The sequence below is a fragment of the Sturnira hondurensis genome, unplaced genomic scaffold, assembly GCF_014824575.4.
Source record: "Sturnira hondurensis isolate 20B ecotype Veracruz unplaced genomic scaffold, ASM1482457v3 Scaffold0019006, whole genome shotgun sequence".
NCBI lineage: Eukaryota > Metazoa > Chordata > Mammalia > Chiroptera > Phyllostomidae > Sturnira > Sturnira hondurensis.
This window is the reverse complement of record NW_028091637.1, coordinates 13229143-13255101: the sequence shown is the minus strand read 5'-3', so window position 1 is coordinate 13255101 and position 25959 is coordinate 13229143. Positions and strand designations below refer to the sequence as shown.

Genomic DNA, 25959 nt, shown 5'->3' with positions numbered 1-25959 from the left:
CTTAGAAGTATCCATCACCTCTGTTACCTTAAGCTACAAACATAAATGAAATTCCCAGAACCCCTCCCCCCCCTTATCTTCAATCACCAGCTAAAACTCCCGTGGTGTCAGTAACTCACACAGATTTGATGATTCCCGGCACCCAGATCCAGGCCCAGCAGGCACTTTGGGCTAGACTCCCACGGCCCACAGGCCGCATGCAGCCCAGGCTGGCTGTGAACACAGCCCAACACGAAATCGTAAATTTACTTAAAACATTGTGCGATTTTTTGTGTGTGATTATGTGTCCTAATGTATTTAATCTGTGACCCAAGACAACTCTTCTTCTTCCAGTGAGGCCCGGAGATGCCAAAAGGTTGGACACCCTGCCCACAGTGTATCAGGAAAACAGGGCCATGTCCAGAGGCCACAGAAGCATGTCCAGCTGAGGAGGCAGCTGCCTGCCCTGTGCAGGGACGGCCCAGCTCATGGCAAGGGACGGGGTCAGCAGGAGGGCAGAGGAGGGGGCAGCGCTGTTTGACCCCTTCAACCACATTTCCTGCTTGGCCTCCAACAGCTGAAGTTCCAGAAATGAGGGCGGCAGAGAGTTCAAAGACCTTCTACTCAGAAAGGCCAAAAGCCTGGGAACTGCAGCAGAGGCCAAGGCCCAGAGTGGCCAGGAGACAGAGTGACTGGGTCAAAGGCCTGTGCCCCCACAGTCCCCGCCCCACACTGCCCGGAAGAGGCCCCCTGCGGTTTGCACCACGGTGTTTCCTTCTGGCTCTGGACCCCAGAGGCTGGAGTTGTAGCAAGGCCTCTGGTCCCCATGGTCACCTGGAACTGGCACAGCCACCTGGGTTTCCCCTCCACACCCCTGCCCTTCCCACTCCCCTGCTGAGCCCTCCTGCCCAGCCCCAATGCCCTCGCCCTCCCTGACTTTCTGGCTGATGAGATCACAGTGACACCCCCTCCCCAGGGACTCTGCCTCTCCCTTGCGCTTCCTCAGCACCTCTGATGAGTTCCCATTTCTGCAATGAGTCTACTTTTTCTCTCCCAGACGCCCCCTTCTGCCTCCGTGCTAAGCATACCCGGGCCCCCCAGAGAGCTACTAGCATTGGCCGAATCGAAGTTCCTCACTCGGCCTGGTTTCCGGTTCCTACTTTCAAACATCCTCTAAAAACACCCGTGAGTGTCCTATCTCCTCACCTCACACAATGAGGGTCCAAAGCAGACCCCTCAGTTTTCCTGTCCCAGTGAGTCTTCTCGAGGCGGGCCCCCTTCCCACTGGCAGTGCCATGTTCCAGAACCCTGGCTCAAAACCTCCTTCCCTTCCCCACCGTCCTCTGCCCACCCCCTCCCCGACACTGCCTCCCTGTTCTCCAACTGCCCACATCACTTTCACTCCTAAAGGGTCTCCCTAACCTGCACTGTTGCTTTGGGGCTGGACCCCATCACAGCCCCTACCTGGCCTCCCTCCAGACCCCTCCCACTTCCAAACACCTGGGCACACCTGGCCCACAGCCTCTCACCACACGGCCATGCCCCATGTTCACCTGCTCGTGAACTTACACTGGGTCCCTGTCGCCTACTGGGCTGAGTCACATTTCACTAGGCCTTACTGGAGGAGGGACAGACGGAGAAGTTTCACAATCTAAACGCTTGCCGGGATGGAAGAAGAGAGTACCCTGGGCATGTGGCAGGACGGTATTTCAATTGGTGGGGACAGGAAACACTGTTTAGCTCACAGCATCAGAACAAGCAACCATGCGTTTAGGAAAATGGAGTTAGTTCATTTCCACCACATGGTGTCTGCAAAAATAAATCCGAGAGGCGTTCAAGATAAACATTTTTTTAATCTATCAAAGTGCTAGAAGCAAACAGAAGTGCACGTGTCATAGTCTCAGGATGGGGATGACACCCACCTCGGTGAAGAAGCCCGCTATCCCCGCCTGGCAGGAGCCGTGTTCTTCTCCGTACTTCTTCTTATACTCTGGAGGGGGAGGGGAGGAGAGAGAAAAACCACAGCCCCGTCAGTGTGCGCCCGTTGTGTGGGGGGCAGCCAGGCGCCGGCCACTTCCCCGAGTGCTGCCACAGGCAGGGCCACAGGGTGGGCCCTGGGACGCCTTCGAGACTGGGGCACGGGAGGAAAGTCTCAGGGACCCACCAGACCTCAAACATCCAGGCTCTGGTGCCATCAGGTAGCGAGTCTGCCAAGTGCAGCCTCCACGTGCACATAGGGAAAGAGCAGCAGCCGCCGTGGGCACTAAGTGGGAGGCTGGTGACAACGATGTCATTGACTTTGGAATGGATGGAGAGCCCCAGTAGGAAGGAGTAGCTGAAAACGTGGCCTGGAAATGGGAAGATGTGGCCCTCCCAGAGCGGAGTCCCCCTGGAAAACAGCCAAGCCTCCAGAAAGACACTCCATGCAGCTGGAAGCAATATGTTGGCTGCAATAGCATCTGACCAGAAACCAGCCAGGAGAGCCCAGGCGGGGGGCGCTGCAGGAAGAGGGGACTCACACACCTGCCCTCGCACCACCACTGATGGCATAGGTGACGCTATACACTGACCTTCGTCTTCCTGTCTCACACAAGAAAAAGGGGAGGGTCTCTCCAGGTCAAGAAAAAGAAGAGGGGAGGGAAAAAGTATAAGCTCTTCCTTTTACCACTCCCTCAGTTCCCAACACTCCACCCTGACAAAGGGGGCCCTGTGTTGCTGCCTCTTTAAGTTCTCAAGGAAAAGTGTGTAGCACGGTCCTGGCACTGTGTTAGACGTGTCGACTCACACCATAGCACGCATCCCTCATCCCTAGAATTAACAGGTAAAACTCCTGAGGCTCAGAGAGGTTACGTGAACTGTCCGAGGTCACACAGCTAGTAAATGGCAAAGCCCAAATTCTACCCCAAGCTCGGCAGACTCAAGAGTCCACAGTCTTTCATCTCTGTGTCCCATCCAAGGTTTGGCAAAGTGAATGATTTCACATCACCTGAAATCACTGCTTGTGTAGAGACATGGAGATAGAAAGATGTTCAGCTCGGGTGAGTCAGATTAATTACACGTGAAACGGACACCACTGGGAGCTGGTTCACAGCTACCCCTGGACACCTCCAGGGAGGGGCTACCCTGCAAAATAACCCAGGGACACCCTCCCCACCCCATCATCACCCCTTGGGCTCCTGACAAGTCTATCCTACCTTAAAAGCAATGTGCTTAATTTTGAAACTTTTATACTCAACGACACAATATCCTCAAATTTGAAACAAACCAAAAAAAAACAATACAAAGGAACTATGAAGTGGTGATTGCAACACAGTGGCACTTCCTGCAGACCCCAGCGTCTGCTGGAAGGGAAGGGGGAAAGGCCCTGGGGAGACATCCAGAGTAATTCAGTTTCTAACAACACTGACCGCAGAGCCTGGTAACATTTTCCAGTAAGTGGCCATTAGCCGGCTGCTAAATTACAACGGAATGTCAAGTGGGTTCCTCCTCCGCCCTGCAGAGGGCTAGCGCAGCCCCTCCCGGCCTGGCCAGAGGCCCCGAGGAGGATTCACAGGCCTGCCGGAAGGCCGCCCAGGGCACACGGACCTCACTTGATCTCTGCACAGTTCTCTCGCACCGGGGCTGGCAGCGGGCCTCTGAGAAGGTCCCTGACAGATCCTGCGTCAAACGAACTGCATGACGGCCAGAAACAATAAAAATTAATAATCACCCTGAACCATGTCGTGCAATGGCAACAAGGATCAAAACGTTTCAACCTGAAGTTATATTAAACGTGGGAGGTCACGAAGAAGCACATCCACCCGCCCACTCTGGGGACTAAACACCCATCTCTAACTCCCCAACAAATGAAACACAGAAAGGGCAGTCAGATACCTGCAAGGCAAATGAACAATATAGTATGGCGCTCCAGCTCAGCCTCATAAATTTAAGACATGAACAGACATTATGCGGGAATCTTTCATGTTTTAAAGAAGAAACAGGTCTCAAGGTCTCTTGTGGGACAGACACTAAAAAATAGTAGGTAAGAAACTTCACACTCTTCTCCACCTCACCCTGAAACTGGGCGCCAGGAGCAGGACCCAGGGTTTCTGGGGTGGCCACAGCCACACTGGGAGCTGGGAGGACCCCACTCGAGGCCCCAGATGATAGGCCTGCAAAGCGAAGTCCTTCTGCCATCAGCTGTGCCTCAGCCGGCACTGAGGCACCGTCAAGGCCAGCTCCTGGCTTCCCGATGGGGACCCGCCTCATCAGAGGTCTGAGGGCTGGGGTCACACAGAAAGCAGGCACCATCCCACTGAGTGAAATGCCTCTGAAGCCGCAGATTCTGTAACTGCCTTCTCTGGATGCTCTAAAGCAAGGAGTCAAATCTTGGGGGGCTCCTGACTCCCAATTAGAGGACAGGCAATGTTCCAACCTCCCAGAATCCTCTGGGACTCTGTGATTAACCCCTTTCCTTAGAATAGGACCCATCCCCTGCATTATAGAGCCTTGCATAGCCCTCCTCTGCTTCTCTGTCAAGGTGCCCTGGCAGGTGAAGGTTCATGAAGCCCTCCCCCCATCACAGAATATGTTCATTCAACACAAAGATGAGTTCACGCATCTCAGTGCCCCCACCACCAGCCCTGGGCCAGGTACCTGTGTGTGCTGAGAAAAGGTGTGCACGCATGCTATCCAGCGCAAGGACCCAAGGCCCAGGTGGAAATGTAAGAGGCCCGGGCACATCCCTCCTGCCTCTAAGTACCGGAACACTCCCCAACCTGCTTTGTTTTGGACCTTTGTCTCCCCAACTTCCAACCCTGCCTTCTTCTCTCTCTCAACCTGGCAGGCTGCTCCCTGCGCTCCCCCACAGCCCTGATTGAAAAGGAATTGTGTTCTGGGTGCCAGGAACCCTGGGTTCTCCACCTGGTGCCACCACTAGCCCCACAGGCCAAGGATGATGGTGGGTGCGACCAGAGCGAGCACCCACAGGATGGAATTTTCCGGGCTCTCCAAACCTAGATCGTCTGAGCCTACTTCGGGCAATTTCGTCCCCACCTTGGGCCTCAGGGGGTTATTCAGACTCAGTTCTTCAATCGCTGCCCATCCCCAAGCCATGACCATTCACTGACTGTCCCCCAAAATGCAAGAGGACTCACTGAGCCACACATGGGATGGCCCAGCCAGGAGATGCAGGCCCACGAAGATGCCACGCCTAGGTCCAATCCATCCCTCCTTATGCAACGCGCTCGTCCTCTCAAGCCAAACCCCTCCACTGGTGTGAGCAGCCTTCACAGAAGACGTCAGAGCTGCTCCTGACCAATCACACCCTGAGAGGCCGCGACACTGTGCAAGCAGGGCTGCCCAAGCTCCACGTTCTGTGCCCAGCCCTGCCTGCTCCACTGCAATTTTTAAAAATCACACTGTGCTGGCCTGCCGGAGCGTCAGTGGTCCTGGGTGAGTGAGAAGCGATCTCAGAAAGCACTCGGTAAAGGGAACAAGGCCACACACAGGTAAACCAGCACCGCAGGGTACCACGGTGACTGTTAGAGCCCAGGCTACGGGGACTTTCCCAAGGGTCACTGCACACTCCAGCTGTTTCTGCTCCTTTCAGTGCTATTTCTGCGAGTTGAAGATACCACAGGTGCTTCGACCTGATTCTTCCTTGTAAAAGAGACCAGGCTGAGGTTTCTCCCGGACCCACTTTCTACGTGTCCACATGCAAGCCCAGGATCTATCTGGGTGCGGTAGGCCTCCCCCTATGAGCTGTACCCACATCCTGAAACCCTCGGTTCTGCCTGCCTGGACTGCAGCAGGCAGGAAGGCCTCTCCCCCGACAACTACGAGAAGGGCGGTGGGCTTAGACACAAGGGGCTGCACAGGCACTGCGTCCCCAGGAGCCCCGCCACGTCTCACGCCCTCCCTCCATTGAGAAGTCCAGGAAGTGAGGGGTGGAGGGTGGAGTGGGCCCTTTAGTCTCTCTGTGTTCCCAGGAAGAATCTTTTCCTGCATGCACACAAAGGCTGTGGGCCCCGCAGTGGGCTGCTCCTGGGCATGTCCACTCTGTCTCCAAATGCCCTAAGGACGTGGCCGCTACGGAACAAAACACTTGTTCACCTCCAAGCAGCAGGGGAGAATCCGGCTTGTCATGACAGCAGTGACTCTAACGCTGTTGAATTTGGGGGAACCGGCCCTGGCCAGTGTGGCTCAGTTGGTTGGAGTGTCGTCCAACCAAAGGGTCGCAGGTTCAATTCCCCGTCAGGGCACATACCCAGCTTGCGGGTCTGATCCCCAGACAGGGCACATGCATGAAGGCAACCAATCAGTGTTTCTCTCTCACATCAATGCTTCTCCCGCCCTCTCTCTCTCCCCCTTCTTCTCTAAAAAGCTATGAAAAAACAAATGCCCTCAGGTGAGGATAAAATAAAATTGAGGTAACTGATCCTGGGAGGCAAAAGGCGCGGTTGAGCGTAGGGGCCTGGCCGGGACTTGGAGGAGCTGCGAACCAGCTGGCAGGCCGTCTCGTTGCGGTGGCGAGGTTTGAATGACTGGTCCTGCGTCAGCCACTTTGATTCATTAAGCTGTATGTCTCCATGTTCTAAACCCTGTCTAAACAGAAGGCAATTCAGAGAGGAAAAAATACCAGCTTCCAAATGTGCACAATCCGCAACTCAGTAAGCGGAGCTTACAGTAATGAATTTTAATTGATTCAAGGATAAACTTGGGCGGGGTCACTTCCTGCACCCCTCCCAGACGCCGCCGGTGGGATGAAACCAACCCATGGAAAGATCAAGATTTACATACAGGGTAACATACAGCCTTCCTACGAATCTCTCTTCCTACCACCCATCTGAAAAACGTCTCATCTTTCAAAGCTGGTCTTTTTAACACACCAATTCTTAAATTATTTTTTACACAGTTCCTTGGCTTAGCCATGACATAAAATATCAGGTTAAAAAAACAGCTTTCCAGACTTCAATTATTTTTGATTTGTTGCCCAATTTCTGAATGAATACTAAATAACTGGTAATTAAACAACAACTCGGAAGGCAGTGAATTGGGCGGGCGGCTCTAGTGATAAAAAGGGCACTTAAACATACACAACCAAAGAGAGAAAAAAACCACCAGCTGTTGTGAGGGACCACAGTGTAAACGGAAAATAAAAAAGATCAAAATAGCTAGGTTGGAGAGGAAGGGGCAGCATTTTATCAAAATAATTGACAAGTAAACTATGGTGAACATTAAATGCAAACTGCAACAAAGCTAGAAACTTACAATTAAGTGAGAAAAAGAGGCTTTAAGAGGGGAAATGATCTTCAGAGAATGTCTATAATTCTAATCCTATCCATTCATTTTACAGATAAAATCATTATTGCTCAGAGACAGCAAGGGGTTTATTTAAAGCCACACAGCTAATTACCCCGAGTCAGGATTAAAGAGGGAGAGGACGCCAGACTTCCCATTGGCTTCTACCTCGACTTCATGCTTCCAAAGTGCATGTCCAGTAATAGTATTCCTCCCCTTTAAAATATAAATTTTCCGGAGACTTCCGCCAAGATGGAGGCATAGGTAGAAACACTGTGCCTTCTCCCACAACCAAGTTTGAATACAACAAAGGTTTGGAGAACAAAGATGCAGCCAAAGAACAGAAAATTGAACTATATGCAAGTCCAACAACAACGAACCCTTCAACCAGGACCGGTAAGAGGGGTGGAGCCAGCAGCGGAGCAGGGTCAGGCAGGAAGGATCCCCCAAACCCAGGTGCCCAAGCAGCCGGGGTAGCAGCTTGGACCCAGTGAGGGTGCGGGGCAGGCTGACCATGGCCACATATTCGCCCTCAGATAGGCCAGAAGAGTAGTGAGCAGTGAGGCAGACCGCACAGGCCACAGCGGGCGAACCCAGTGAGTGTGCAAAGTGGCGGGCTGAATGCAGTCGCACGTTCGCATGCAGCGGGACAGATGGACGGCCTGGGTGGCGGGGGGCAGCAGACCAGACCACCATTGCTTTCCTTTGGCCCCGCCCCCACATACAGCCTCACAACCCAGCTACTGAGTTGCCCCACCCTGGTGAACACCTAGGGCTCTCATCCTCATATGTAACAGGCACGAACAGTCCAAAATATGGCTCAAGAAGAACTCAAAGCCCCAGAGCCCATAACTCTAAGCAAAAAAGAAATAGCGAACCTCTCAGATGCACAGTTCAAAATACTGGTGATCAGGATGCTCACAGAAGTGGTTGATCATAGTCACAATTCGAGGAACATATGAAGGCTAAACTCATTGAAATGAAGGGAAATGCACAGGAAACCAATAGTGATGGAAAGGAAACCGAGCTTCAAATCAATGGCGTGGACCAGAAAGAAGAACGAAACATCCAACCAGAAAAGAATGAAGAAATTAGAATTCAAAAAAATGAGGAGAGGCTTACAAACCTCCAGGACATCTTTAAATGTTCCAACACCCGGATTATAGGGGTACCAGAAGGGGAAAAGAAACAGACATGAGTGGAAAACTTATTTGAACAAATAATAAAGGAGAACTTTCCCAGTCTGGCAAAGGAAATAGGCTTCCAGGAAATCCGGGAAGCTCAGAGAGTCCCAAAGAAGTTGGACCCAAGGAGGAACACACCAAGGCACATCATCATTACATTAGCCAAGATTAAAATGAAGGAGAGAATCCTAGAAGCAGCAAGAGATAAGGGGACAGTCACCTACAGAGGAGTGCCCATCAGACTATCAGCAGATTTCTCAAAAGAGACCTTCCAGGCAAGAAGGGGCTGAAAAGAAGTATTCCAAGTCATGAAATCCAAAGACCTACAGCCAAGATTGCTTTATCCAGCAAAACTTTCATTTAGAATGGAAGGACAGATAAAGTGCTTCTCAGATAAGGTCAAGTTCAAGGAGTTCATCTTCACCAAGCCCTTATTTTTTTTTAAATATTTTATTTATCTTTAGAGGGGAAGGGAAGGAGAGAGGAAGAGGAAACATCAATGTATGGTTGCTTCTCCTGCACCTCCTGCTGGGAACTGGCCCCTGCAGGGAACTGGCCTGCAACCCAGGCATATGCCCTGACTGGGAATCGAACCGCAATCGTCTGGTTCACAGGCCCGTGCTCAATCCACTGAGCTACACCAGCCAGGCACCAAGCCCTTATTATATGAAATGTTAAAGGGGCTTATCTAAGAAAAAGAAGATGAAAAATATGAACAGTGAAAAGACAGCAAACTCACAGTTATTAACAACCACACCTAAAACAAAAGCAAACCAAGAGGACAGCTAGATCAGGAGTGGAACCATAGAAATGAAGAACACATGGAGGGTCAGCAACAGGGGAGTGGGAGGAGGAGAAGCAGGGAGAAGGTACAGAAAATAGCATAGACAGTAGGTAGAAAATAGATAGGGGGGAGGGCAAGAATAGTAGGGGAAACATAGACTCTAAAGAACTTGAGACACGTGGTCATAATAAACTAAAAGTGGGGAATGGTGGGGGGTGTGCAGGGTGGAGGGGAATGAAGAGGGGGATAGAAGAACTGTAATGGTATAATAAATAAAATATATTTTAAAAAATAAAAGATGTTTAACAAAAATAAAAAAAAATAAAATAAAATATAAATTTTCCACTGATGGACGAATGGATAACCACCATGTCGTATATGCATTTGTTGCTGGTGGGAAGAACACACCAGGTGTCAGGCTGGTGGGGTCAGAATGAACTGTGGTTCGGCAACCTCAGCACTCGAGATCTGGCCAGAAAGAATTCAGAGTCAAGGCCCCAGCCATGCGAGGCTGATTTAGAAAGTCAGAGAGGCAGAAGTGGTCTGTGGAAGAAGCAAGCTTAGGGAACAAATTACTGAGGCAAAGAAGGGCCCTTGTAGCTTAGGAAAGAGAAAGGGAAAGGTCACAGGCCTGAGGGGAAGGAAAGGGGCAGGAGAAAGGCTCAGCCTGGGTCCTCCATCCAAAGAGCTTTTAAGAGTAGAGCTTTTAGGCAAGGTCCTAGGGGAGGGTCTCAACAGAACATTCATCAGCTTTCCAGGTGTGTCCTTGCAGGGTCCTGGTCTCCACCGATTGGTCAGACTATATTTGTGCCCAAGATAAAAATTCTTGGCACGAGGAAAAAGCCTTGGTGAGGCTTCCTAAGTCCCCAGAGCCACGGCCAGAGGCTTGGTCACCTCCTCTGAGCAGGGCAGTCCCCCCTGCTACCCTTCCTCCCTTCGCCTCAGGGTCTTCCTCTGCCTTCACTGGTCCTGATTCAGAAACTGCATCCAGTGTATTATTTTTACATGAACTAATAAATATTAAACATATACAATGGAAGGAGTAAATGAATATATAAAGCGAATTCCTCCACTAACCACGTATTTCTTTTTTTTTCTCTTCCTCCTTTTATTTTTTTAATTTTTTAAACATATTTTATTGATTATACCATTACAGTTGTTCTATTTCCCCCCTTCATTCCCCTCCACCCTGCACACTCCCTCCCCCACCATTCTCCCCCCCTTAGTTTATAACCACGTGTCTCCAGTTCTTTAGATTCTATATTTCCCCTACTATTCTTGCCCTCCCCCCTGTTTTATACCTACTGTCTATGCTATTTTCTGTACCTTCTCCCCACTTCTCTTCCCACTCCCCTGTTGCTAACCCTCCATGTGTTCTTCATTTCTATGGTTCCACTCCTGATCTAGCTGTCCTCTTGGTTTGCTTTTGTTTTAGGTGTGGTTGTTAATAACTATGAGTTTGCTGTCCTTTCACTGTTCATATTTTTCATCTTCTTTTTCTTAGATAAGTCCCTTTAACATTTCATATAATAAGGGCTTGGTGATGATGAACTCCTTGAACTTGACCTTATCTGAGAAGCACTTTATCTGTCCTTCCATTCTAAATGAAAGTTTTGCTGGATAAAGCAATCTTGGCTGTAGGTCTTTGGATTTCATGACTTGGAATACTTCTTTCCAGCCCCTTCTTGCCTGTAAGGTCTCTTTTGAGAAATCTGCTGATAGTCTGATGGGTACTCCTTTGTAGGTGACTGTCCCCTTATCTCTTGCTGCTTCTAGGATTCTCTCCTTCATTTTCATCTTGGCTAATGTAATGATGATGTGCCTTGGTGTGTTCTTTCTTGGGTCCAACTTCTTTGGGAGTCTCTGAGCTTCCTGGATTTCCTGGAAGTCTATTTCCTTTGCCAGACTGGGGAAGTTCTCCTTTATTATTTGTTCAAATAAGTTTTCCACTCATGGCTGTTTCTTTTCCCCTTCTGGTACCCCTATAATCTGGATGTTGGAACGTTTAAAGATGTCCTGGAGGTTCCTAAGCCTCTCCTCATTTTTTTGAATTCTTGTTTCTTCATTCTTTTCTGTTTGGTCATTTTTTTCTTCCTTCTGGTCCACTCCCTTGATTTGAGTCCCAGTTTCCCTTTCATCACTATTGGTTTCCTGTGCATTTCCCTTCATTTCAATGAGTTTAGCCTTCATATGTTCCTCTAATTTGTGACTATAATCAACCACTTCTGGGAGCATCCTGATCACCAGTATTTTGAACTGTGCATCTGAGAGGTTTGCTATTTCTTTTTTGCTTAGAGTTATGGGCTCTGGGGCTTTGAGTTCTTCTTGAGCCATATTTTGGACTGTTCGTGCCTGTTACATATGAGGATGAGAGCCCTAGGTGTTCACCAGGGTGGGGCAACTCAGTAGCTGGGTTGTGAGGCTGTATGTGGGGGCGGGGTCAAAGAGGAGCAATGGAGGCCTCCTGCTGCCGCCGCCACAGGTGCCACAGCTGCCACTGTCACTGGGGCCCACGCGTTTTGTTCCACTGCACGCGAGTGTGCCACCACCATCAGCCCTCCACCACTGGGTTCGCCCCCTGGGGCCTGCGTGGTCCGTCTCACTGTGCACGAATGTGGGACCGAGGTCAGTCTGCCCCACACCCTGACTGTGTCCGGGCTGCCTGCGTGCCTAGATCCGGGGATCTGTCCTGCTCGACCCTGCTCCGCTGCTGGCTCCGCCCCTCTTACCGACCTGGTTGAACGGTTCGTTGTTGTTGGACTTCTGTATAACTCAATTTTCTGTTCTTTGGCCGTGTCTTTGTTCTCCAAACCTTTGTTGTATTCAAACTTGGTTGTGGGAGAAGGCACAGCGTTTCTACCTATGCCTCCATCTTGGTGGAAGTCCTCTTTTTTTGACATTCAATATTATTTTATATTACTTTCATGTGTTCAGCATAGTTGTCAGACTATTACCTAATTTACGAAGGGGCGCCTCCCCCACCCACAGCAATTCTAGTCCCCACCTGGCACCCCACACAGTTATCACAATATTGACTATATTCCCCATGTTGCACTTTACATCCCCATGGCTATTTTGTAAGTACCAATCTGTACTTCTGCATCCCTTCACCCTTTCCACCCAGCCCCCACCCCCCAGCCAATTCTCCTCTGGCAGGCTCCAGTTCATTCTCTGAATCTACAAACCTGTTTTTTTTATTCACTCCTGTGGTTCTTTAGACTCCACAGAGAAGCAAACTCACATGGTGTTTGTCTTACTCTGACTTATCTGCTCAGCATAGTACCCGCCACACCCACCCGTGTTGTCACACATGGTAAGATTTCATTCTTTTTATGGCCGAGTAATATTCCATGATATAGATGCACCCCTTCTTTAGCCAGTCATCTGCTCATTGGTAATTGGCTTGTTTCTGTATCCTGGCTATTGTAAATAAAGCTGCAATGAACACAGGAATAGATATTTTTTTGAATTAGCATTTTAAATTTCTTCAGATATATACCAAATGTGAAACTCCCAGGTCATAAGGTAGTTCTACTTTTAGTTTTTTGAGGAACCTCCACACTGTTCCTCCTAGTGGCTGCACCAGTCTGCACTCCCACTGAGAGGGCACTAGAATTCACTTTCTCCGCGTCCTCACCAGCATTTGTTGTTTGTTGATTTATTGATGACAGTCATTTTGACAGGTGTAAGGTGATATCTCACTGTGGTCTTAATCGGCATTTCTTTAAGTGACATTGACATTGAACTTTTCATATGTCTATTGGTCATCTCTATGTCCTCTTTGCTGAAATGTCTACTTAGGTCTTCTGCCCATTTTTTCGATCAGATTGGGGATTTTTCTTTTTTGGTGTTCCATTATATGAGTGCTTTATCAATTTGGTATTAATCCCTTTTCAGATATATCATTGGGAAGTATCTTCTTCCATTCAGTAGGTTGTCTTTTTGTTTTGTTGATGGTTCCCTTTGCTGTAAAAAGAAACTTTAGTTTGATGTAGTTCCATTTGTTTTTCTTTTGTTTCCCTTGCCCAGGGAGATATATCAGAAAAAATATTACTAATATTTTAGAGAGTTCATTGCCTATGTTTTTCTAGAAATATTATGGCTTCAGATTTTACATTTAATCCATTTTGAGTTGATTTTTGTACATGGTGTAAGGAGGTGGTCCAGCTTCGTTTTTTTGCATTTATCTTCCAGTTTCTCCAACACCATTCATTGAAGAAACGGTCTTTACCCCACTGTATATTCTTGCCTTTTTGGTCACATATTAATTGATCATACAGATGTGGGTTTATTTCTGGGCTCTCTATCCTGTACCATTGACTTATGTTTGTTTTTTATGCTAATACCAGGCTGCTTTGATAGTAGAGTTTGATATTAGGTAGTGTGATACCTTCGGCTTTTCTTCTATCTCAAGATAGTTGTGACTCTTTAGGGTCTTTTGTGATTCTGTATAAATCTCTGGATTTGTTCCAGTTCCGTAAAAAATGCAGTTGATATTTTGATAGGAATTGCACTGAACCATTAAATTGCTTTGGGTAATATGGACACTTTAACAGTGTTAATTCTTCTTATTCATGTACACAGTATATGCTTCCACTCATTTATAGCTTCAGTTTTTTTCTTCAGTATCTTACAACTTTCCAAGTACAGGGCTTTTTTTTTTTTTTAAATCTACTTGGTTACATTGATTCCTAGGTATTTCTTTACAGCCCTACCCAAGGACGTTTTGTTGATTTTTAGAGAGAGAGAAAACACAATTGGTTGCTTCCCCAACTGGGGGGTCAAACTCAAAACCCAGGTACGTGCCCTGACCAGGGATCTAAGTGCAACGTTTTGGTGTACGGGATGTGCTCCAACCAACTGAGCCACGCAGCCAGGGCTATTTTATTTATGCAACTGTAAATGGATTGTTTTCTTCACTTCTCTTTCTGATGGTTCATTATTGGTGTCTAAAAATGCAAGTGACTTCTGAATATTAATTTTGTATCCTGCTACTTTACTGAGTTCATTTACCCATTCTAGCGGGGTTTTTTTGTGAAATCTTTAGGGTTCTTTACATAGCATATCACGTCAGTTGCAAATGACAGTTTTACCTCTTCCTTTCAAATTTGGATGCATTTTCTGGTCTGCTTGTTGTGGCTAGGACTTTCAGTGCCACAGTGAATAAAAGTGAGGGAAGTGCACAATCTTGTCTTATCCATGATCTTAAGAAAAATGCTTTTAGCTTTTCCCCATTGAGTGAGATCTTAGCAGTGGATTTGTCACACACGGCCTTTGTTTCCTCTATTGCTACATTGCTAAGAGTTTTTATCAAAAATCAATGCTGGATATTGTCAAGTGCTCTTTTCTGACTCTACTGATATGATCGCATAAGTTTCATCCTTCGTTTTGTTTACATGGTGTATCACATTAACTGATTTTGGATATTGAACCAACTTTGCATTCCAGAAATAAACCCCACATGAATACGATATATGATCTTTTAAATGTATCGCTGAATTTGGTTAGCTAATACTTTGTTGAGGATTTTTACATCTATGTACCTGAGGAATACTTGCCTTATAAAATGAAGTTGGGAACCTTCCCTCCTTCAATTTTTTTGGAATAATTCTAGAAGGATAGGTGTTAATGCTTAACATTTGGTAAAATTTACCTTTAAAACCATCTGGTCCAGGACTGTAGTTTGTTAGGAGGTTTTTTTATTATTATTATTACTAATTCTATGCCATTGGTAGTAATCTGTTCAGATTTTCTTTTATACAATCTCTGAAGAGTGTATGCTTCTAGGAGTTCATCCATTTTGTCCAGATTGTCTAATTTGTTGGCATATAATTGTTCACAGTATTTTCTCACAATCCTTTGTATTTCTGTGGTCAGTTGTCACTTCTCTTTCACTTCTGACTTTATTTGGGATCTCTCTCTTTTCTTGATGAACCTGGTTAAATGCTTACCACCTTGTTTTCCATTTCAAAGAACCAGATTTAGGTTTCATTGATTTTTTGTATATATTTTTTAGACTCCACTTACTTCCACTTTGTTGTCCTTTCACTAGTTCCTTTAGGTATAAGGTTGGATTTTTATTTGAGACTTTTCCTGTTTGTTGAGACAAGCCTTTATTGCTATGCATCTCTCTCTTAGGACTGCTTTTGCTGTGTTCCATACCTTTGGGGTTGTTATGTCCTCATTGTGTCTCAACATACCTTTTATTTCTTCCTTGCCCTCACTGTTAACCCATTCATTGTTTATTAGCAGGTTACTTAGCCTCCATGTGTTTTTCATTTCTTGTAACTGATTCCTAGTTTCATAACACTGTGGTTGAAGATGCTTGATATAATTTTAATCTTAAATTTACTGAGATTTGCTTTGTGGACCAACATGTAGTCTATCATAGAAAACGTTGCATGTGCACTTGGAAAGAACGTATACTCTGCTGCTTTGGGGTAAAATGCTCTGATTAATATTAATTAAATCCTTCTGGCCCAATGTCATTTAAGGCCACTGTTTCCTTGTTGGTTTTCTCTCTGGAAGACCAATCCATCGATGTCAAGGGGATGTTAAAGTCTGCTCCTATGACTGTATTATTGTCGATCTCTCCCTTTAAGGCCACCAATATTTTCTTTCTATACTCAGGAGCATCTATGTTGGGTGCGTAAATGTCTACAAGGGTCTATCCTTTTGTTGGAGTGATTCCTTATTATGTAGTGTCTTTCTTTGTCTCATAAAGTCTATTTTGCCTTTGTTTTAAAGTCTATTTTATCTGATGTAAGTATTGCTGAGCTTTTTTTTCTTTTTCATTTCCATTTGCATGAACTATCTTTCTCCAACCTTGTACATTTGGTCTTTTCTATCTGAAGTGGGTCTCTTGTAAACAGCATATGTATGGGTCTTTTCTTATCCATTCAGCTACAATATGTCTTTTGACTGGAGCATTGAATCCATCTACATTAAAGTGGTAACTGATAGGTACATAGTTATTGCCATTTTATTATTCATATTTATGGCTTTTTCCTAAAAAAAAAAACCCTTCTTCTTCTTAAAGAAGGCCCTTTAGCATGTCTTGTAATGCTGGTTTGGTGGTGGTGAACTCCTGAAGCTTTTTCTCGTCTCAAAAGGTCTTTCTAGTTCCTTTAATGTTTAAATGCTAGCCTTACTGGGTAAAGTAGTGTTGATTGTAGGCCCTTGCTTTTCACCACTCTGAATATTTCATGCCAGTCCCTCCTGCTCTGAAAAGTTTTTGCTGAGAAATCAGCTGAATCTTATGAAAGTTCCCTTGTAGGCAACTTTTTTTTTTTTTACTGCTTTTAAGATTCTTTGTCTTTAACTTTCACCATTTTAATGACAATGTGTCTTGGAGTGAGCCTCTCTGGGTTCCTCTTATTTGGGATGCTCTGTGCTTCCTGGACCTGTACATTTATTCCCTTCTCCAGGTTAGGAAAGTTTTCAGTCATCATTTCTTCAAATACATCCTCAATCCCTTGCTCTCTCTCTTCTCTTCCTGGTACCCTTATGATGCAAATGTTCTTATGTTTAATGCTGTCCCACGGGTCTCTTAAAGTATCTTTGTTTTTTTTCTTTTTGCTTTTCTGATTGGTTGTTTTCTCCTACCTTGTCTCCCAAATTGCTGATTTGATCCTCTGCTTCATCTAATCTGTTGTCAAACTCCTCTAGTGCATTCTTCATTTGTTATTATATTCTTGATTTCTGACATGTTATTTTTTATGGTTTCTATGTCCTTCTTTATGCTGACTATCCCTTTGTTAAAATCCTAAGTTCCTTGAGCAGCCTTAAAACCAGTGTTTTGAACTTTGTGTCGGTATATTGCTTGCTTCCATTTCATTTAGTCCTTTTTCTGGGGATTTTTTCTGTTCTTTAATTTGGGACACAGTTTTTTGCCTCCCCATTTTGGCTGCTTCTCGGTGTTTGTTTCCACATATTAGGTATCTTCACTATATCTCTCAGTATTGGCAAGGTGTTCTTATGTAGTAAATGTTCTGTGGGGCCTAGTGGCACAGTCTCCCTGGCCACCTCAGCTGGGTGCTCCAGGAGTGTCCCTTGTGTGGGCCTTCTTGTTGTAGCTTTCCTGTTAGCACATCAGCAGATGGAATGGACCCTCTCTGTGAGGACTGGCCATGACCATAATGTATGGGCTAGTGTGAGGGGGGCCTGCCCCCACGGTACAGGATTTGCCCCAGCATGGTCTGGTACCTGCTGAGACTATCCTTTGAACGTGGCGCTCATGGAGTTAATTCTGTGGTGCTCTGCTGTGCCTGTAGCCAGCCACCAAGTATGTTGGTTCTGTGGCCTCTTAGGAGGGGCTCCAGTAAAGATCAATGCCAGACACTGCCTATGACTGGCCTGGGGCTACCTAATAAAAGCTACAAAGCAATCTGTAGTTGGGAGTTGCCTATGACAGGCCTAGGTATTCATGGGAGAGGCCAGGCTGCAAACTCATGCAAGCTGCCACCAGGAGTTGCCTTTAGGCAGGCCAGCAAAAAGTACCGGGCACACTGAGACCTCCCACCACCTGCCAGCCACCCATTAGTCTTAGCCACTAAAAGAGCCTCAGACTGTACGTGAGTTGAGGGAGGAGGTCTAAGGGAATAGTGTGGGGCTAGTGGTGTTCACCAGGTTAATGATTCGCTGGGTTCGGCCGTGTCGGGGGAGGGCTCGACACAGGAAAGAAGGCATCCCTCAGCCATGCCCACACTGGGCCGCTGGTGGCCTTCCCTCCAGCCTGGCCCAGGAGCCGCACAACTGGTTTTCTCCCTGTGTGTCTCTGGCACCACCCCAGCTTGACCAGAATTCCTCCAGGGGGTTTAAAGAAAGACTGCAATAGGGCCTGGGCTCACTGGTGCCGGAAGAGCCTCAAACAATGCGCCAGCTGGTAGGGGCAGGGTCTCAGGGACTTGTCAGAATGGAGCGAGCGCTCACCAGGACAATTGCATGTGCTCTTTAAAAATTTGCTGTATTTACTTGAATGAGATCATGTTTAGGAAAGCTCTCTGGAAACCATAAAATCCTATGTAAATGTAGAGTTCTTTATTTAATAAAAATGTATGGGGGTTTGTTCTTCAATTTGTAAATGGATCAGCTTAGACTTTTATGGTTCTTTCCAAAACAAAACACAACAAAACAAAGCCTCAATTGCTTTTCATTTGTAAATGGCTCTTGATTGATTTTTATCCCCTGTGGGGCCTTAGCCTCCAACATTAGAAGGAGGGTAAAAAAAAAAAAGAAAGAAAGAAAAACTTCCCATCTTAATGGGCGATCTATTTCCTTCCCTAGAAATGATTACTGTCTTTGGAGATGCAAAAGGAATTAGGAATAAAAGGCCAGACACCCTCTAGTAATAGAGAAAGCAATACAGAAATCTTTGGAATCAATGAGACCATTTTAAAGCACAGTAAAATTTATAAATTCAAACCCCAGTAAATCCAAACCAGACAACATTTAAACATGACACAAGCTAATCTTTAGATCATCTACAAAAGGAGAGTTTAACAAGAAAATTAATTATGCAAATAGGATCTTCAAAGTATTTAAGAAATGATAACCTTTTTAAGAGGTCTCAACATCATTTTAGCAATACCCAGCTTTCTACCCTCCACTGTCTGTTCATTAAAGCAGGATCTGTTTGGCACCTTCTGAGAATGTTTGAGAATACAGTTATGGTACTTAGAAGTTAATTAGAAAATTCACATTTATGGAGTGTTCACTCTGAGCTACCAACTGTGTAGAGCACATTATGTACCTCAAATACCTCTGACATAGGGTTCGATCTCCCCCACTTTAGAGCTAAGGGCACTGAGGCTCAGGGTTGGCCCAGACTCACGCCCAGTCAGAGCACAGGAGCGACGGGTTAAACCACAGCAATAAGCAAGCAGTGAAGCCAGATTCTGGAATCAGGTCGAGTACACAGTGGCACCCCAGCTGCATTTCTTTGTGTTTTATCTGGAACAGGTTTTGCTAATGTAGCGGAGCTGCTCCCCAATTATTCCATATTAGTGAGGTTGTTCTACCACAGTAAAAAGATTACTTGTTTACAGCCCCACTCCAGCCAAGCTCCGGCTTCCTGTCTCAATGGGTTCAAGGGCAAAGGATGAAAGAAATCGCTGTGTTTGATTTTTCTCAATGCACTGACAACTTTTGGGAGTCCTAAAATATCATGGCTTGGCTACCAGTAGCTCATATTTTATGGTGCTGGCTCTTGGATTTACAAAGTTTTCCCCGTACGCCCGTCCCACTGAACCTCTCAGTTTCCCATGAAGTCTCATAAAACCAACCACACACGGCAATAATGATGCTGTCCTTGTGTCGAACCTAAACTAAATGCTGTGACTTGAGGGTCTGCTCCACTGGCTTGTCTCCCATTCCCTCTACATTTTCCGGTTCCAAACAGGATATTCTGATAGCATTTCCCACCAAACCAGAAACAGGAAGCACCTGAAAAGTCATGAGGAAAAAGGCCCGTGTGCCACACCCCAAAGACCAGTTTTTTACGAATTCAGAAGCTTAAGACACCTGGACAGGTGCCCACACACTTAGAGGATTCCTTCATTAAGCCGACCTTGCTACAGGTCTGCAGAGCACGGCTCACCCTCACGGGGACCCACCATGGGCCACAGCTACAGAACTACGTGTGGTCTTGCTGAGCACTTTCGCCTGGGTTTTCTCGTGATCCACCCCTCACAACAACCCTGAGAATTACCGGGTTGGCCAGAAAGTCCATCTGTTTTTTTCCGTAAGATGGTTCCGGTAGCGCTTAATCGTCTCTAACTTCATTCAAAATAGTTTTGTTAGATTGTGTTGTGACAGCTGTCAAATTAGTATGCCTTTAAAAAAATGTATCAAATTTGGTGAATTTTTGTGTAGCCACTTTAATATTGGAGATGAAAAAAATATGCAACATTTTTGGTATATTTTGCTTTATTATTTCAAGAAAGGTAAAAAGACAACTGAAATGCAAAAAAAAATGTGTGCAGAGTGTGGAGAAGGTGCTGTGACTGATCGAATGTGTCAAAAGTGGTTTGCAAAGTTTTATGCTAGAGATTTCTCACTGGACAATGCTCCACGGTTGGGCAGACCGGTTCAAGTGGACAGCAATCAAATCAACACATTGAGAACAATCAGCATTATAGCACATGGGAGACAGCTGACATACTCAAAATATCCGAATCAATAAAGTTATTGGTGAAAATGCAAAATGTGTCTTTTATTTTATGGAGAAACTAAACGGACTTTCTGGCCAACCCAATCAATTCGATGGCGCCGTTACAGAAGACAGAAGTGTGGAAGAGCACGTCTGAAGAACCATCCCACCCCCTTCCACGGTCTTTCCGCTATTCCACAGAAGTGCACTCCTCCCTCCCCTGCCCTGCACCCTCTGCCACAACCAACTACGGATTCCCACCATTCCTCCTCCTCCATGGGCCCCCACAGACAGCAGACTCTACACACATCTCAGTTTTTCCAGTTGTAAAACAAAATAATTCTGCCCTAATACCACCTTGAACTTGGATGCAGCGTGGGCCCTTGGGGAGAGGTACCGAGCAGTATACACTGGCATGGAGTTCTCCATCCCACTTTTGGAACATTGTGCTCCCTCTCTGTTCTCTGCTGTAGATGGGAAACAACAACTGAGACCGTGTCACTTCGTTTTTATCTGTCAGCCACTTAGCACAGTGTCTAACAGGTACTTAGTAAGCTAAGTGAGCTCTCCTCCTGGTAGGCAAATTAGACACCCCACGGTGATTAAAAACCACTTTCGTGGTACATAATATTAGCAGGTAATATGGTATATGAGCATATCAGTATATACACGCTAGGCCCTGTTCTAAGACCTAACAAATATTATTAACTCAATCCTCTTCAAGCCCCTCGAGGGTGACTAGGCACAAGGACATTAAATACCTCCTCTGAAGTCACACCATTAACAAGTGGTGGAGCCAGGCCTTGAACTCCAGCAGTCTGTCCAAAGCCTGTGCTCTCAGCCACCATGCTGCTCTCCATTGTAGGGTGTATGAGTAACAGAGTGGAAAGAAAAACTTGGCCTTGAGGAAGCCACACCCATCTCTAGATCACAACAAAGACAGGCGGGCCTGGGTGGCATCTGAAAGGTCTTGTCAAACTTGAAAATACTTCCGTTGTGCTTCATTAAAACGTGATCCCCCACCCAGTGAATAAAGAGCTTGCGTCACTGAAGTTTTCCACATTAAAAGGAAATAGTGGTTGCCTTCAGAGCCAAACTAGGTTTAGTTTAGACCACAAAAAAGGGAGGCAGAGATCCCCAAAGCCAACAGAGTACAGACAAGAGCCCTAGCTGAGGCCTACATCCCCTACCCTGCTGCTCCAGTCTTCCAGAGAAGACTGAGCCTCTGTAACAGCCCGCCCGCCCCCCACCTTTCCCAGGACCAAGATCCACAGAAATGTTCTCTTCAGTCCCCTATTGGTCTAAGGGGCTGCTTGTATACCCCAACACTCTCCTCCCCAGCCCCTTTACTGCTCCCTGGGTCAAAGAATGAGTTGGCATACAGAAGTGAGTGTGTGTCAGTGTGAGTGTGTATGTGTATGTGTGTGTGTGAGAGAGAGAGAGAGAGAGAGAGAGAAAGAGATTGTAGGGAAAGAGAATTGGGTGAGGGCCCGACCATTTTGCTAAATTCTCTGTTGCCTCCGTTTGACCATCATTAAGTCAAGGAAGATCGAAGGCAATCCTGGAGGCCCGAGCCCACCCCACCGCCACTGTTAAGAGGAATGTCAGTTCCTGAGACGTCAGTCAGCTCTCACTGCGTAAGGACCATGAACTCTCCCCGCAAACAATAGAAAGCACTCATTCTCACTCATACGTCTACAGATCATCTCGGGTTTGGCTGATCCAGTTGGCTTCTGGCCACAGGTTCAGTTCAGGCTGATTCTCCATGTCTCTCTTCCAAGACCAGGGAGCTACTGCTGCCCATTTTATGGCACAGTCCGGGCATTCAAAGGGGGGTGGGAAACACAACGCATCTTAAGGCCTCGGCGCGGAGCTCACACACTCTTGTGAACGAGGGACACCTGGGCAGACCCTCTGCTCTCCACGGCTCACACAGGCTTCCACGTCCCTGCCTAGCACCTCACCAGAGCCACCAGTGGCAAAGACCCAGGGAGAGCAAGCAGGGCTTTCGGGAGCGCCGTCACCCGCGGCATTCACGTTCCCTTCACCTTGAGATTGTACCTTTGGGACAGTTCAGTCACCCTCCCTCTCTCCGTTCTGTGAGGGCTGTTGGCTGACTGACTCAATTCTCATCTAAACGAAAAGTCCAAAACGCAAACAGAAACCACTAACCACCAGGGCACAAAAAGCTTTCTGAGGTCAGACAGAGGCAAAATTCAACTCAGCTCCACAATTTACTGTACGAGTGACCTTTGGCAATGTACTTAAACCACTGAGTCTCAGCTTCCTCACGTGTAACTGGAGGAAGGCTACCCAGAAGTCCACCCGTGGGGGCTCCACCCCCACCCCCCAGCCCTTCCCACTGCCACATGCCAGCCCTTTGCCTGGGGTCTCCCTGCCCACACACGGGGAGAGCAGAATGCCCAGACCCCGGCTCCTCGGCCCTCGGGTGGGATAGTTCGGAGGGGTGTTCTCTGCTGGCCACAGTGCTCCCTGGCCACTGGGTCTCCCTGGCCCACAGTGGTGACTTGTGGGTCACATCCCCAACCACTGCCTTCCCTTCCTGTTCTCACTTTTTACACCCCAATCAGTGTCTTCTTCCATAACTTCCAAAATAAATTGCCCACATTCAAACTCAAGTGAAAAAAATCCCTATTTTTCAGGGGGCTGGTAAAGACCAAAAGAGAGAAGGTGTGGTCCCCAGACCAACACTGGCCTGTTCCTGACCCCACGGGTGCTAATAACAGGTCATGTACAGGTGCGAGCCATGGCTGTGGGTTCACAGGGACATTGGCCCTGGTGGTCTCTTTCAGGGGCCTTGGCTTTCTGATGCCGATGGTGGGACCCAGAGGGACATGGGGGGACCACCAGGACAGCAGCACGTCTTCTGAGAAAACCGAAGTGCTAGCCCTATCACGTAACTAGTTTGGGTCCAATAATCTCTGCCTCAGACCCCTATGGACCCCCTCCCCGTCCCACGGCCTGACAGGTTCCCGCAGGCTCTCCCTTAGTTCCTGGAACACAGTCCTGGCCTGTTATTTGTGTATTTACACTACCTGCCTCTCCCTCTGAGGAGCTGCAGTATCATCCCCCGTTTTTCAGATAAAGCTTTTCTTTTTCAGATAAAGCTTTTCTTTTTCAGATAAAGCTTTTCTTCTAACGAGGCCAGTGCAGAGACAGACAAGGCCGGAACCCCATTTCCCCACGTGGCCCGGCCACAGCTGATCGAATGCTGACACTGGGGGAGAAAGACATCCTTGGGGACCAGAGAGTCTGGCCCCTGCGGGACCCGGCCAGCTCCCCTGCAGAGCCCTGCCACAGAACACCCTGCTGCAGCCGCCTGAGACCCCTTCAGGGCCTGGAGGGTCCCCTGGGAGGCAGGAAAGCGCTTGGGTCCAGATGGCATTTCTCAGAACCCTCTTTGATGGCCATAGAGTTTGGGAAAACCTAGGGAGGCCCACAGGAAATGTGGACACAGGCGAGTCAAGGCTTCGTCCGCACAAATGAACTAGGGGGAGAATTAGAATCTGAATGGCCAGCTCTCAGAGAGGACACAGGCTCTAGCTCACTCAGAGCTCAGCTGAGAAAACCTGAGCGTACAAGAAATAAAGCTGAAGAAAATGACAGCATGTTCTCAATCCCTAATGCCAAATTCAACGGAGCTAATGACTGGCTCAGTGGTCCCCAGGGCCCTGCTGTTTGAAGGTTCTGAGCAGGGAGCCTGAGAAAACACATTTTCCTTCCAAGATCCCAAAAGCCCCCTGGGGAGGAGCTCTTACAATTCTGCTGAGGGTGCACCCAATTCTCAGGCACCTGACAGGGTGCACGGACCAGAGAAGGATGGTCAGACTTCCCACGTTGTCAAAACTGCATCCTAGGACTTCTCTGGCCCCTGCCTCGGGATATTTGTCCACAGGTGTGCCCAGGAGCTATGTCAGGAGGCTCATGTCCACCTGGGAGCTACACGGGACTATGGAGACCCTATGAGCCAACCTCTGGATTTTCAGGTGAGGAAACTGAGGCCCAGAGAGAGAAAGTAAGTTCCCCAAGGTTGCACAGCATCAGGAAGTACCAGGAAACCAAGAGTTCTTCTACGTGACAGCCTGGCTGAGGCTGGGTCAAGGTCGGTCTCAGAGACTTCATGAAGCTTGGAAAGCACCAGAGGCTCCGGGGCAGAGACGGGTGAGGGTGGGCAGGGCCCAGAACTGCTGCCCTCTTCTCACCCAGCTCGTCACCCGGGCAGGACCTCAGCACCAAGAGGCCCTCTGGGGACACAGTGCTGCCCTCCTGTTATAGCCCAGAAGCTGGGGGCAATGGAGACAGGTGGGGGTTGTTTGGAGCACAACGTGGGTAGAGGGCGAGGGAGACTCGAGAACACTCACCTTCATAGCAAGGGATCAGCATCCGGCCTTTGGCCTGGAGGTTGGACGGGATGACGTAACAGAAGCCGTGGGGCAGGATGTGGTCGGTTTCATAGTAGATGTTCTTCCAGCGGTGTGCACAGGCCTAAAAGGCAGAGAGGGGTTCAGAGCAGGAACCGGAGGTCCCAGGAGGGAGCAAACCACACCCCAGCAGGCCAGGTGGTTCTGCGGGAGCAGAGGGACCGGGAGGCCGTCTTCTCTCCCACCCGGACCCACCCGGGACCAGGTGCTGCTCCGGGCATCAGCCAACTGCATGAACAAGAACAAGCCCCTGGGAGGCCACTGGGAGTGGACAATAAACAAGTACATGGACAAGTGACGACTGTAGCTGGTGCTGGGCTCTGGTGGGTAGGGGGCCGGTTTTCATCCGGAGGTCAGGAGGTCAGGAAAGGCCAAAGGATGAGAGAGAGCCGACCACACTGAATGTACAAGGAAAAGAGGGTCAGGAGGAAAGATTGCCGTGTGCAAAGGAGGCATGTGAGGAGGGTTTGGAGGTGCAATAAGAGGATGGTAGGGCTGGTCTGGGATGATGGTGAGACAAAGGTGAGGTTAGAAGGGACAGGGGACAAGCCACAGTGTTCTTACAGACCTTGGGGGTGGCTCTGATGTCAGTGGACATGCAGTGAGGAGCAGAGGCAGAGTCTGGCACAGGGGAGTGGCATGATCTGATTTACAGTGGAAAGACCACTGTGTGGAGGCTGTGGGCGGGCAACAGTGCAGGTGCACACCCAGGAGCGAGATGGTGCCGGCCTGCACCTGGATGGTGGACCAGATGGGGGCAGTGAAGGTGAGAGCAGATGGCTGCAGGATACATGCTGGGGGCAGGGCGGATGGGCTTTACTAGATGTGCAGACAGCGGGAAAGGAAGGGAACGGAACCCAGTGAACAGGAACCCGACACCCACTGAGTGGCCTTCACACCATGACAGGTCTGCTGTGCACACCTGTGCATTTATTCACAGGTCTTTACTCGTCTTTACTGAGCACCTAGTGTGTGCCAGGCTCTGTGTGAGGCCCCGAGGATGAAGCAAGGACCAGCCACACCCTTCTCTTGGGTCGGCTGGTGGGGGAGACAGGCTTGGAGCCTCACGAGGAAACATGTTGAGAAGCAGCCAAGGGGACGCAAGGCAGCTCCTCTGCCACACGGACAGACCCACCACTC

The 25959-nt window shown here is 47.9% G+C and overlaps 1 protein-coding gene across 2 annotated transcripts in view; it reads right to left on the bottom strand.

Moving 5' to 3' along the window:
- ITGA9 (integrin subunit alpha 9) overlaps window positions 1-25959 on the bottom strand; it is a 309655-nt gene that overhangs the window by 253219 nt on the left and 30477 nt on the right. For both annotated transcript variants that reach the window (XM_037070767.1, XM_037070768.1), the window contains exons 4-5: window positions 24760-24883; window positions 1902-1969 (exon numbers count right to left, since the gene is read on the bottom strand). In XM_037070767.1, the coding sequence (XP_036926662.1) occupies window positions 1902-1969; window positions 24760-24883 (192 nt within the window). The remainder of the gene's footprint in view (window positions 1-1901; window positions 1970-24759; window positions 24884-25959) is intronic.